The 12,767-nt window shown below is 37.0% G+C and overlaps 1 protein-coding gene and 1 long non-coding RNA gene across 4 annotated transcripts in view; one reads left to right on the plus strand and one right to left on the minus strand.

Moving 5' to 3' along the window:
* LOC124619788 overlaps nucleotides 1-12,767 on the plus strand; it is a 44,689-nt gene that overhangs the window by 2,515 nt on the left and 29,407 nt on the right. For 2 of the 3 annotated variants that reach the window (XR_006980131.1, XR_006980133.1), the window contains exon 2: nucleotides 1,838-1,968. This is a non-coding gene — a long non-coding RNA (uncharacterized LOC124619788). Of the gene's footprint in view, nucleotides 1-1,837; nucleotides 1,969-2,585; nucleotides 3,108-12,767 lie in introns of those variants that run through there. The other variant, XR_006980132.1, reaches the window with a different exon arrangement.
* Nucleotides 4,769-12,767, minus strand: part of LOC124619787 (engulfment and cell motility protein 1-like) — a 64,002-nt gene continuing 56,003 nt past the window's right edge. Inside the window, exon 5 of the mRNA XM_047146378.1 lies at nucleotides 4,769-5,062. Within this exon, the coding sequence (XP_047002334.1) occupies nucleotides 4,884-5,062 (179 nt within the window). The 3' untranslated portion in view covers nucleotides 4,769-4,883. The remainder of the gene's footprint in view (nucleotides 5,063-12,767) is intronic.

A 12,767-nucleotide genomic window follows, 5' to 3' on the forward strand; every position in this document is an offset into this window, starting at 1 on the left:
ACCAGATTGTGGTGCCGACATACGGAAGCAAGCTATAATGGTGAAATGATGCTTCATCTAATTACTGCAATCAGTTTAGTTGTGGCAGTGGTGGTTTACACCGGCCTGTGGTGCTTGCAAGCTAACATCCATAAGATGCCCGGGCTCACATGCGATTCCTCTTCATTGAAATGTCTTTGCTCAAACTCGTCTAGGGGTTGAACTGCACGTGTCGCATTACGTGCCCTAAATTAGACACTTGTGAATGTTTGGTTAAATTGTCTGGCTGATGGAAAATTTGCGAAATTGTATGAAACATACAACGTTAATATAACATACAACAACAGTAATAATAATATCGAGAGCTAAATTAACAACCCATAAATGATATAGGCCACACACTTGTGATTTGGTTAGAATAATGTTAATTCAGAAAGCAAACTAATAGTGAAAGTGGTCGTATTTAGAATTTCTATTACACTCGAGCGCATATCCATCTGACACATTTCGATCATTCACAATCTCATCGCAAATTACAAGTCCAATACTCCACCTTGTAAACTATGAAAACAGTTAGAGTTCGCAGCAGATGCACAGCTGCTCATCGCTCAGAGACTAAGTCCCGCGATACCACACAATGCAAAATTTTCTAAGTCGTTTCACTCCCTAGCTACCTAAAGACCAACTGTCCGCTTTCTCTTCTCCACCAGCTCTGTCCCTCTGCCCATCCCCAGCCGCATTTCCCGTGCGCCGATCATCCTCATTCAACTGACTAGGGCAGTTCCCTTTCCTGAAGCCATCCATCTGATAGGCTGCAGCTTATTCTACATTATTTTACATTTTAACATATTGAAATAATCAAAGTTTGACCACTTTCACGTTCTAAATAAAGTAACAATAATATCCATTGTGTATAAATGTTAAATTCATTTACATAAAACCAATACAGTTTCCTTCTTAGCTTTGAATGTCATGGCCAGTAGCCTTGCACCAATGTGGTTTCTGATAGTAAATAAAGAACAAAAGTAACTATTATGTACTAAACTTTACAACAAATATTCTATTACCTAATGATTCAATAAGGTGTCCTGCTGCCATCGTTCAATGTGTTTTGTGTGAAGGAAATGATCTGATGCTTAACTGAAAATACTGATAATTTAAATTTACTGTATCTTTTAAACAAATAAAGTTACAGGGTTGATATTTACAACATATGTCATTTTAATGATGCGCTTCTATATGAAATGTTGATCGTTAAGATCGACCAGAGCGTTCAGATTTGAGCATTCAGGTCTTTCTTACAAACCTTGTTAATTTCACTAGAACAGTAAATCCTAAACTATTATCGATCTGATCAATATTCAAGTTTCATTGGGATCACCATGAAAATTTATGAAGGGTGGTAGATCAAAATTACTGTGGCTTCATTCCCTGAATTACTACAGAATTAAATAGTTTTCATAAATGTTTCTCTTTATGGCCAATATTAGGTTCACCATATTAAACACTACTACGTCTCCCTGGCCACAAACAGCTTCTATGGGATTTCCCTATGATTCCCTATGACAGAGGTTCTCGTCTGCCTCACTAGCACACTACAGCACTTAGGCCTCATTCAGCACAATAGACGCCTGTGAATTTCCCCATCTCGTGGTGATTGTGCGCTCTCTGTAGCACACGGCCCCCGGACAGCAGGGTTCGTTTCACAATTCCTGAAGGCTGACTCTTTCAGCCATATACTTAAATGAGAGCAAAATGCTCAATGCTCATTAACTCACATGCTACACTAGCAACAACAGTATATAAGCACCTACAACATAATTGTATCCTCTGTGTCCAATATATTATTAAATTTCAGGCAACCATTGAATTGAGCAGGAAAAGGGGAATACTCTTGTGGCCTCATTGACATTACATCCACTCAGCTTCAAGAGTGGTTCTACCCATAATACAAGGATAGAATTGTTGCAGTATCCATATACTCTGCAGGTGGGCAATGCATTGCATTACACATTTTCATAGACAGTGAGACTACTTGTAGATATATAACCACTCTGTTCACTGAAAGTTCAAATAACTCTTTTTTATTCACAAAGAAGTGAAACATTACACACTTTATGGCTAAACTAAAAGTTATATCATCAAAATAGCATCTGGTATACATAACTTTTATGCATTTGTGGTGTTTTATGTGATGAAAATCATTTACAACTAAATCACATAGTTTATCTGCATGTAGGATCAAATGATTGGCAATTGCATTAGCCTAATTAAAATGGAAATGCAAAGTTACTGATGTTCTTCCTTTGTAACAATATTTTTACTGTTTCTTTCTTGCCATATGCTGTCAAATAAATTACATCCAAAGATCAATCTCATGACTGTGAAAAGTAATTCCTGCACACCAGTCCGCGACGCTGCTAGTCAATATTAAATAGCTATTTTGCAAATTTTTGTTTCACAGATCCTACCAAATTTATGGCTCTGTCATGTCCGAAAAATGACAGTATCAAAAGTTGCATGTGGTGACGGAAAATTTTTCTTTAGCTGTGGAGCTCCAAACTTAGTGAAAAAACTACAGAGAGTGCATTTTTGCCACTTTTCAGTTGACTGTATTCCCCAGTTGGATTGTCAATCTGGATTCACTTTCTTTATGAAAAGCTGGAGAAATGCACCAGTATGGTTGGAGTTCGGTGGGCTCTTTCTTCATATTGGCTCATTAATCTGTGTTCTTTTTTTTCACATAGCACTAGAAATCCACTAACATAGGTGGACCAAGTGGTGTGTGATGATGGGAATTATTTATTTCATTATGAATTACCGATAAGTTAATGAGATATTTGTCAGGTTACATAAATATGAAAAACTGGAAGAATACTTGCAATACCTCTGTAGCATTTCAAGTTCACATTGGAGATACAAAATGTTAGTACATTGTCCTTTCTTGAGGTCCTTGTCCACGAAACCACAGTGAATGGCTCAGCTATACTATACACGGGAAATCCATTATATGGAATAGTATGTGCACCTGGCCTAAAAGTGCGTTGTTCTGATGATAATTCATCAAGTGAACAACACCTACAATGTCGCAAACTAGGCACAAAAATTGGAACTCCTAAGAAAAGTCTTCAGTGAGGCAGGTTACATGATCAACTAAAGCTGCAAGCAATTTCGCATGGTACCAGCTTGGAGAATATCACCATAGAAAAGAGTTAAAAGCTTGCATTTTTGCCAACAGGAAATATTTGACAGCTGCTGAAGAGATATAACTTCAAGGCAGTCTTAAGGCCTCCAGCTAAAATGTGCCATATCATGAAATTGTGAAAAATAATTTTAGGCCACAGAGTTCTAGACATATATGAAGAAATTATCTGAATGGGATGGAAATCAGTAGATGTGATGTACGCACACAGATAAACAAATGATTATAATTTCAGAAAAATTGAATGGTTTATCCAAGAGAAAGAGCTTCACAGTCATAATTCAACCAGAAATCTCGTTGACTGGAGTAAAATTGTCTTCAGTGATGAGAGGTGTGTCAATTTGAGTCCCAGTGACCAGTGAAGGTGCATCTGGAGGTGCTGCAGACAGTGGTGGGATACCAACCTGACCATCACCTGCTATACGGTCTGACAACCAGGGGTGATGGTTTGAGGGACAATTTCTTGTCATAGGAAGTTCCCTTTGGTTGTTGTCTGCAGCACCCTTACAACACACTGGTGCATTGGTGAAATTCTATATCCAATTTTTGTTGCCCTTCTTGGCAAGCCAACCTGGGCTTACATTTCAGCAAGATAATGCCCACTTGCACGTGGCAGAAGTTTTTAATGCTTCTCTTAATGCTTGGGCAGCAAGGTCACCAGATCTCTCTGCTGCTGAGAACATTTGGAGCATTATGGGCAATGCCCTCCAACCAGCTCAGGATTTTAATGATCAAAAGTGCCAGTTGGACAGAATTTGTGACGATATATCTCAGGTGGACATCCAACAACTCTTTCATTCAGTTCCAAGCTGAATAACATCTTGCATAAGGGCCATAGGTGGTCCAGTGCATTATTGGCTTGTTCAGTTTGTGAAGCTGTTTTTATTGAATAAATCATCCAATTTTAATTGTAATCATTTGCTTGTCTGTACATGCACATCACCTCTACCGATTTCCATCCTGATAATTCCTTCATGGTGCATTTTCTTTCTTTTTTAGAGTGCATTGTGTGAGTTCAATCACTGTAATGGTGAGAAGACTTAGCTTATGATAGTGCAGTGTTGTATTGAATGGGAGAGATATCTGTGACTACTCTACAAAGAGAAATCAGCAGTTGCCAAACGTGCTTAGTAAGATGGACATAAAATTGCATTCGACGATACCTTTGTTGTTACATCTATCATCACATTTCTGAGATAGTATGATTAAAAAACTACTGAGGTAACTCACCTCACACCACCATCAATAAAGAAGCTGGCTAGCGGCTAAATGCAGTGTGGAATCTGACCATTTCCATTTTAAATTGGGCAGTTAGGACGGAAACTTTGCTTTGAATGGTGATACGCTATAGACTATGTACCAGTGCTGTCACACCTCATACCATAGCCATAAAAAAAATCGTATGGCAAACAATTACCACTCAACAATGACCAAGTTACACTCAGTTGAACTTTCGTACAGCTTAGAACTTTAGAGAAGATTTTATTCAATCTCTGTTTGCTTTATATGGGCTACATTTTACAATAATCATACAAAATAATTCATTGAAATGGGAAAAGGATAATGCTTTAAAGTAAAATATTGCTGTCATGTTTCAATGCTTTTATTCTCCTTACAAAAAGTTTAAAAATTGTTTACTTTCTGCAAGTTTTGTTTCAATTCTGTCAGACTGCAAAGGAAGTGCTCATCAAAGTATATGTATTCACTTTATTGCCTCTGATACAAATGGATCACTGAAGTCAAAATCTGGAGGATCATCTGGTATGGGTGGTGGTGAATGTGGGATATGAATTCCCTCCAAGTCCATTAACTGCAGTCTTATATCCATGTCCAGCAGTGTATCCAGGTCACTTTTCAGTTTTTTGCTTTTCATTGAACGACCTGAAAAATTACAGAAAACTTTGTGAACTTTTGTGAATTGTGTTTTATTCATCTCATGATGTAATTTGCAATCCATTTGGTTTGCATACAGGAGACATGTCAAAAATTTATAAAACAATTACAATGATTTTTACATTAGTAAATAATAGCACTATAATAAATAACAACACTAGAAGGATATTTCTTGGAATGTGTAACACATTGTACCCAGCTCAAATTTCCAGTTTGTCCAGCATGAATTCATCCACTGAGTAATAACACTTCAGTGTTAGCACCTCATATAGCATCTGCATCAACTTGTTCCCTTTTAATTTATTACAAATTTTCATTCCCAAGTATTGAGGTCTCTGGGCATACAGTGTGAGGCAGTGGGTGGGAAGCACAAAATTTTCTTTGTTTCTGGTATCATGTGAATGCACAAAATGGTTTCCCTCAAATAATTCATGTCTGGTGTACAAATATAATAATCTCATATATGTATAAGGACGGCAAAGTTAATATTTTAAGTTTTCTAAATAATGGTCGACATGGTTCTTTGTGATTTGCAATGCACATATTTCGTATGATTTTTTTTCTGTGTTTTTAGTACCCGCACTATGTCTGTCGAGTTTCCCCAACAAACAATACCATACCTAATAATGGATTCAAAGTAGCTTTTATATGCTACTTTTTTGTGTGTCTATGTCAGTTGATAATATTTGCATTGCAAATGCAAAGCTGCTCAGTTTGTTTGACAGGTATTCAATGTGTGCCTGCCAGCTCAAATTTTTATCTACATTTAAACCTAAGAATTTGACTGAGTCAGCTTCTTCTATACCTTGGTTGTTGTGTACAATCTTAATCTGCTCATTTTGACTGTTTGGTTTTGAACTGCATCACGTGAGTCTTAGATATGTTTAGATTCAACCCATTTAGCTGAAACCACGTTTCTAAGGTACTGAGGGTACTGATCACAGATTTGGGAATTTTTTCGAAGTCCTGATCTTCGACTAGAACAGAAGTATCATCTGTGAACAGAACTGATGGGCACCTGATTTTATGGTAAGTCATTAACATAAAAGAGAAATAGGAATGGGCCTAATATGCAGCCTTGTGGAACTCCCTGAGATTTTTTTTTTTTCCAGTCAGAAAAAAATATGTGCCATTTGAAGACATGCTAACTCTTTGTTTTCTGTTGGATAAGTAGGATATAAACCATTGTAGGGCACTGCCACTAATGCCATACTTTTCAAGTTTGTAAACAAGCAATGCATGGTTTATGGAATCAAACGCCTTTGTGAGGTCGCAGAAAATTCCTGCCGCCTTATTTCACTTATCTAATGATGTACTTAATTTCTCAATGAAACTGTTTACTGCATCGATGGTGTTTTCCCCCTGCTGAAAACCAAATTGATTGTTTAGAATAACAGAATATTTTGCAATGAAGTGTTGGATTTGTGCAACAGCAAGTTTTTTCAAATATTTCTGGTAGGACTGGGATAATCAAGATAGGACGATAATTTCCCATGATATCTCTTCATCCCTTCTTGACGAGTGGTTTGACTTCAGCATATTTCAGTACCTCTGGGAAACAGCCCTCTTCAAAACATTGATTTATTATCTGAGCTAGTGGCTTTGCAATTCTGTTGTGTACCACTTAAATAAATTTGGTGGGTATTCCATCCCAACCTGCAAATTTTTTGTTTCTTAATGTTAGAATAGCATTTTCTACATCCTCCACAGAAACTTTTGAGACTTTTGTAAAGTTTTCAGAGTTTTCGCCTAGGCCAAAGGGATTTACTTTGTTGTGATAATCTGTTACATCTACTTGAGACTTTGCTACATTTATAAAGAATTCATTAAAGTACTTTGGTATTTGAGTTGAATTTACAATAGTATTTCCTTCAATGTCAATTTTTGGAATTTCTTGGTTACAGGCTTTAACAGCTAACTCAGATTTAATGACTGACAACAAAGCCTTTGTCTTATTTATATGATTTTAAAATTAGCCTGTTATTTGCCAGTTGTTTTGCTGCCTTGACAACTCTTTTAAATATGGTTCTATAGAGTCTAACATAGTTAATGAAATCAATATCTTTATTATATTTTAGTTCTCTGTGCAGTTGCCTTTTCCTTACACTGGTAATTTTTATGCCCTGGGTAATCCACTTTACTGTATTTGTTACTTTACTGCTGCAGAGTCTAGTTGGAAATGTTTCATTAAAGTCTCCAAGAAAACTATTTAGGAATTTCTCAAAGTTTTCGTCACTTGAGGAACAATAATCAAAAGGCCATGTTTTATCTCTTAGCTTCTCACTAAATGTTAACAAGTTTTCTTTGCTACAGTTTCTGCTCATATGGGTTCTTATATGTGAAATGTTCCTCTCTGTCTGTGCCAGCTCAATGAACAATGCACAATGATCAGAAATACCTAGATCTAGACAAAATGTATACACATCTTCATATACATAATTAGTTAGAACATTGTCAATGCATGTTGCTGATTGCCGATTGTTTCTGGTAAATTCAAAGAAATTCAATTTGAAACCATATTTCTTTACTAAGTCAGTGAATCTTGAAGTGTGGCTACTACCACATGTGATATCAATATTAAAATCAGCAGCTATTGCAATGTTTTTCTTTTTTCTCTAGAAAGGTCTTCTAGCATAATTTGAAGCTTAGATAAGAATAGTTCTGTTGTTGATGTCCTTGGAATTCTGTATATTGAGATTATTATAACATTTGCTAGTGAGTCCACAATTTCTACACAACAGCTCTTGAACACACATTCTTCATTTAAATAATTAAAACAGTTTCTGATCTCATAATTTATATCACTATGTAGAAGTATATATGAGCCTCCATGTGACTTGTTTCTTCTGCAAAAGCTACTTGCTAATCGAAGTTCCCTATTTTGTTTTAGAATTTTAATTGTGTCCTCAGTAAACCAGTGTTCATTTCAACAAACAACTTTAATATTTGCACATTCTGACAGAATGATTTCCAATTCATCTATTTTGGAGCTTTTATTGTTAGAAGCATCAATGTTTAAGCAATTTATATTCCAGTGGATAACATACCTACTTTGACTATCATTTACAGGCTTTAGCACATTTCTTGCCAGATGATGGTTTGGTTCTGTCTTTCTTAATGCTACACAAGTTTTTTCACCCCCATCACAACTTATAAGTTTCCCTTATTTTTTATGATCTGGCAAGTATCTATGAACATCTTACTGAATATTTTTGAGCCCGACCTATCCAGATGTAGACCATCTTTGGCAAGACACTTTGCACCTAGAAATTTGTTGGGCTCAATGAAGATGACTCCTAGTTTATTGCACTGTTCTTTAATATTGCCGTTTATTCTCTGCACATAACTGTCACTCACTGATCTTCTGTACACAATGCCACTTATTATTATTCTGGAATTCGGGTAGAGTCTTCTGGCCATTCAGATGTGGTTCCTTGTCTGGTTTACAATTTCTTCCTCACTGTTGTTTCGAAGCAAATTTGTTCCCACATGGATAAAAACACCTTTTGGATTTCTGCTATGTTTATCTGCTGCGTTCTCTCTTGAATTTAAGATGATGTTCAGGTGTGTATGCATCCTGATTCCAGGTCGAATGTCGATTTTGGAATTTGGTACAACTATGTTTTTCAACACTATTATTTATTGCTCTATGTAGTACAATCTCTGTTGTAATTTTCTTTGCATATATTGATAGACACTTGGATATTATCTTCATTCATCCATTCATTCATACGTTGTATTCTGTATACACTATGTCAAGGCAGAATAATGGACTGTCAAACAGTCAAAACAAACAATGCAACAGAGACACAAATGTCGTACATTGTTTCTAGAATAGCTTACCATTTACCATTACTTACAGATGTTTCAGTGTTTGTCAAGGGAACTTTTTAACAAAAACTTTAGCTATGGGCACAAGGAAACATTATCGCAGTGAACAGTTGTATCTTGTCTGCGAAAATAATGTATGATGTAATGATCTTTGACAGTAAGTGATACCTTACTTGTAACTTCTGTCTATAGGTCTAACTGAATTCTCTTTCACATACTTTGTGAACAGGTTCCTCACACCAAACACAGGAAAAAATGTTTAGTAAACAGGGGCTCTAAAATTCATACCTTGAGAGCTATGAGTGCTTGTCCATCTTTTATATTGTGATACACATCTCTTGTGCTGCATGCTCTTTGCTTTCCACATTTTGGGAGGAGGTGGTATGGACCAAAACAAGAAAAAAAGTCCAGTACACATGAGTTGTCAAGAGCTATGAGCACTTGTCCCTGAAACTTTCTGGCAGATTAATACTGTGTGCCGGACAGAGACTTGAACTCGACCTCTGTCTTTCACAGACAAATGCTCTACCAACTGAGCTAACCAACCACGACTCATGACCTGTGCTTGCAGCTTTACTTCCACCTTCTTACCTTCCTAATGTCACAGAAGTTCTCCTGCGAACTTCACAAAAGTTCTCCTGTGAACCTTGCAAAACTAGCACTCCTGGGAGAAAGGACATTCCAGAGACATGGCATAACCACAGTCTGGAGAATGTTTCCAGAATGAAATTTCCACTCTCCAGCAGAGTTTGCGCTGATGTGAAACTTCCTGGCAGATTAAAACTGTTTGGTAGACTGAGACTCGAACTCTGGACCTTTTTATTTAGTTTTAAGATTTTGTTTGTGGATTGTAGGATAGTGCAGTGAGACATTAAATGTATTTTGTAGACTAACTGTGAGACTAGGTGAAGCTGAAGTGCTTCAGGAATTTGTATTTGCAGATAGTAAAATAAATAGTTGCTTAAAAAAATCTGTCAGCATGTGTTTGCATATACACAAACTTTAATTGCAATTGTAATATTTCATATGTTTAATTAGTGCAAAATTTATATTCTCTCCATTTGAGGTTTGCAGTGAATGGAAAATAAATATCTCATTTCAGTTGTTAATATATTTTACCAATTGGCTATCTTCACTGATCCTTCAAACAATGGAAACTCCTGGTTGGAGTTGACATATTAAGTTGCAGACTGGCTCAAAAAGACACTTGCACGTAAGCTTTTGGCCACAGCCTTTGTCAGAAAAAGAAAGAAAAACACACACCATTCATTCACACAAGCAAGACAACTCACAAACTCATGACCACCAATTCTGGGAGCTTGGACCAGAATCAGATCCTTGCTGCCAGAGTTGCATTGTATTTCTGGGTCAAACATTATTTATTTATTTGCTATTTTTTTAGTCTGTTACTGAGATGCAAAAACAGACCAAATGTTTTACATGAATTGACATGAATATATCATATAATATTTAAACATTAATGTGTTACTGTAACCAATCATTCTGGTGTTTAAGGGGAAAAAAGAAAATCTGTATAACATATCTCCATAAAAAAATTTGAATATGTCGATGTACTACCATTTGGCCATTTGGCACACAGATATATGTTCATCTGTGATCCAGAAAGCAGATGCTACTGGTCTGCTGTACTGTCTGCATTGCTGGATCACAAATTTTGCAATTTATAATTCTGGACTGCACTGCTGTACAACACTATGCTACTGCAAATGGCATCAGAACCATGCTAGATTTGTCATTTGGCTAGGTAGTTAAACAGCGGCATGCTTAGGCATAACTTGGGATTCAAATGAGCTGTGCTACTGTGCCACCCAAGGTGTAGAGATTGGGAGATGGCTGCCAGGGTCCCAGGAAATCCTTCCTGGTCCTCCCTGAGGCTCATCTCCTCAGTGTTTCCAGAAGGTTTGTTGTAGGCAGATGTTCTGCCATGATGTGTCTCATCATAATGTATGGCCTCTTCTATTTTGTCTCTCAGCCATGTAGGCTTGCAGTTCATTATCTAATATTTAGGTTGTCAGCAAGTTCAGCTTATGCCTCAGTTCCTCATTCCTTATTATCTTAGAGGCTGTTCTAACACCAGAGACATTCTTGTCCTGGTATGCAATGTCTTGTTTAATGGCGCATTCCCAGACAATGGTCTGGAGTGCCAGTTGCTACTCAATTACAAGTGTCTGTGATGTGTTTTCGTATTTTCAATAAGTTGCTGGGATACGGACCATGTCCCAACAGGTAGCATATAGTTCCCTTGATCGGAAGGAAGAATGACTTTCTGGTTCTTTCTTTTGTATTAGGAAGGAGTTGGCAAGTTCTTCTCCCTGTTTCTGCCTATTTGAGATTTTTCGCTAGTCTCTGTCAGTGCATGCCCTTATTTCCTTATTCCTTTACCTTATCATATTCACTCTTTTGGAGCCAATATTGTGCATCTTTCTTTCTTTTGGGTAGGTCTAGAGGTAGCAAACCTAGTGACACCAGCAATGCCTCAGTCGGTGTTGTTCTGTACACGATGTTACGTCATTATCATTCTGAGACTGTGAACCCAAACACTTGACCTGTAGCCCACAATAGTGATTAAGATTGCATTGTAGTACATTCTTATTGCATTTAGTGGCAGCTGGAAACTTATTTGGCCAGTTGCTGCCATTCTGTCCAGGATTTTAATGCCTCTCTGTCAGATGCTTTGTGTTCATTAACTCGTGCACTAGCTCAACCTATATTAACAGATTACTGGTTGTATTTAAAAGTAAGGGATGACCAGGCAGCAACAGTAAATAAGTGGAGATCTTACAGCCTTTAAGTCCTTTTGGTACTTGTCAGTTAGAAGTTTGTTTGAACACTACAGTGTCTCACTAGGCATGGTCCTTTTGGAGATGGTATGCCTTTGCATTCCTCTGACCTTTGAACTGACTTGTCCTGTCAGTTATGAGGCACCTGCAGTTTAACATGACTCCAAAACTCGTTGCAGCATGGCATCTGTCACATCAACAAACATGAAAGAAGTGCAAAACAACAAATAAGAAGCAGAGGACTGACTATGGTTTGAATACCAAGCCTTTGGATGCATAGTCTGGACTTCAATAAGCCATCACTTTCTTAGAAACACTGAATGTAAACAAAAACCTATGTTGTTAGTAAAAGACCACTTTGATTTTTTTCTTTTTCCACAGTTGGATAAACCAAAAACAACTGGCAACCAGGATGAACTCCAGTCTTCAGATGCATTATAACATTTCACTACTTCTAAAGACAAATCATACAAAATGAAATTAACATTGAGTAGAAAGATGTGTTATTTTTCCTGTTTAGGAGCTTCAAGATTATTTGCTTCTGACTAGCTAACAGTTTCATTACATACTCAAACACCAACATATAAAAGACAGAGAGGTAAAACATAGTTTTACACAGTACAGACTCAACTTGTCGTACATACCAGAGATATAAAGCATCACAGATAGGACGAACTTCGTAATTTGTATTTTCAATTTTTAACACTTCCTCCAAATAAAATATATGAAAAAACAGTAAATGTCACATGGATATAATCTTCTGCACTCCAATTTCTTCAAGCAGTATCTCGAATTGGACCCTTTCCAATGGCTTGGTTAGTAGATCAGCTAGTTGATATGTTCCATCAGTGTGTTCTAATCCAAGATCCCCATTCAAAAATCTCTCTCTGGTGTAAAAGTGGTGGACTTCAATGTGCTTTGACTTTCGATGATACGTTGGATTTTTAGACAACTTTACTGTACTTGCATTGTCAACATAGAGTGTGGGAGGCGTCACTTGTTTGGATGTTCCAATCAGTTCATACAGCAACCTTTTCAGCCAGAACAATTCCTTTGGTCCT

The sequence above is a fragment of the Schistocerca americana genome, chromosome 6 (genome assembly GCF_021461395.2).
Source record: "Schistocerca americana isolate TAMUIC-IGC-003095 chromosome 6, iqSchAmer2.1, whole genome shotgun sequence".
NCBI lineage: Eukaryota > Metazoa > Arthropoda > Insecta > Orthoptera > Acrididae > Schistocerca > Schistocerca americana.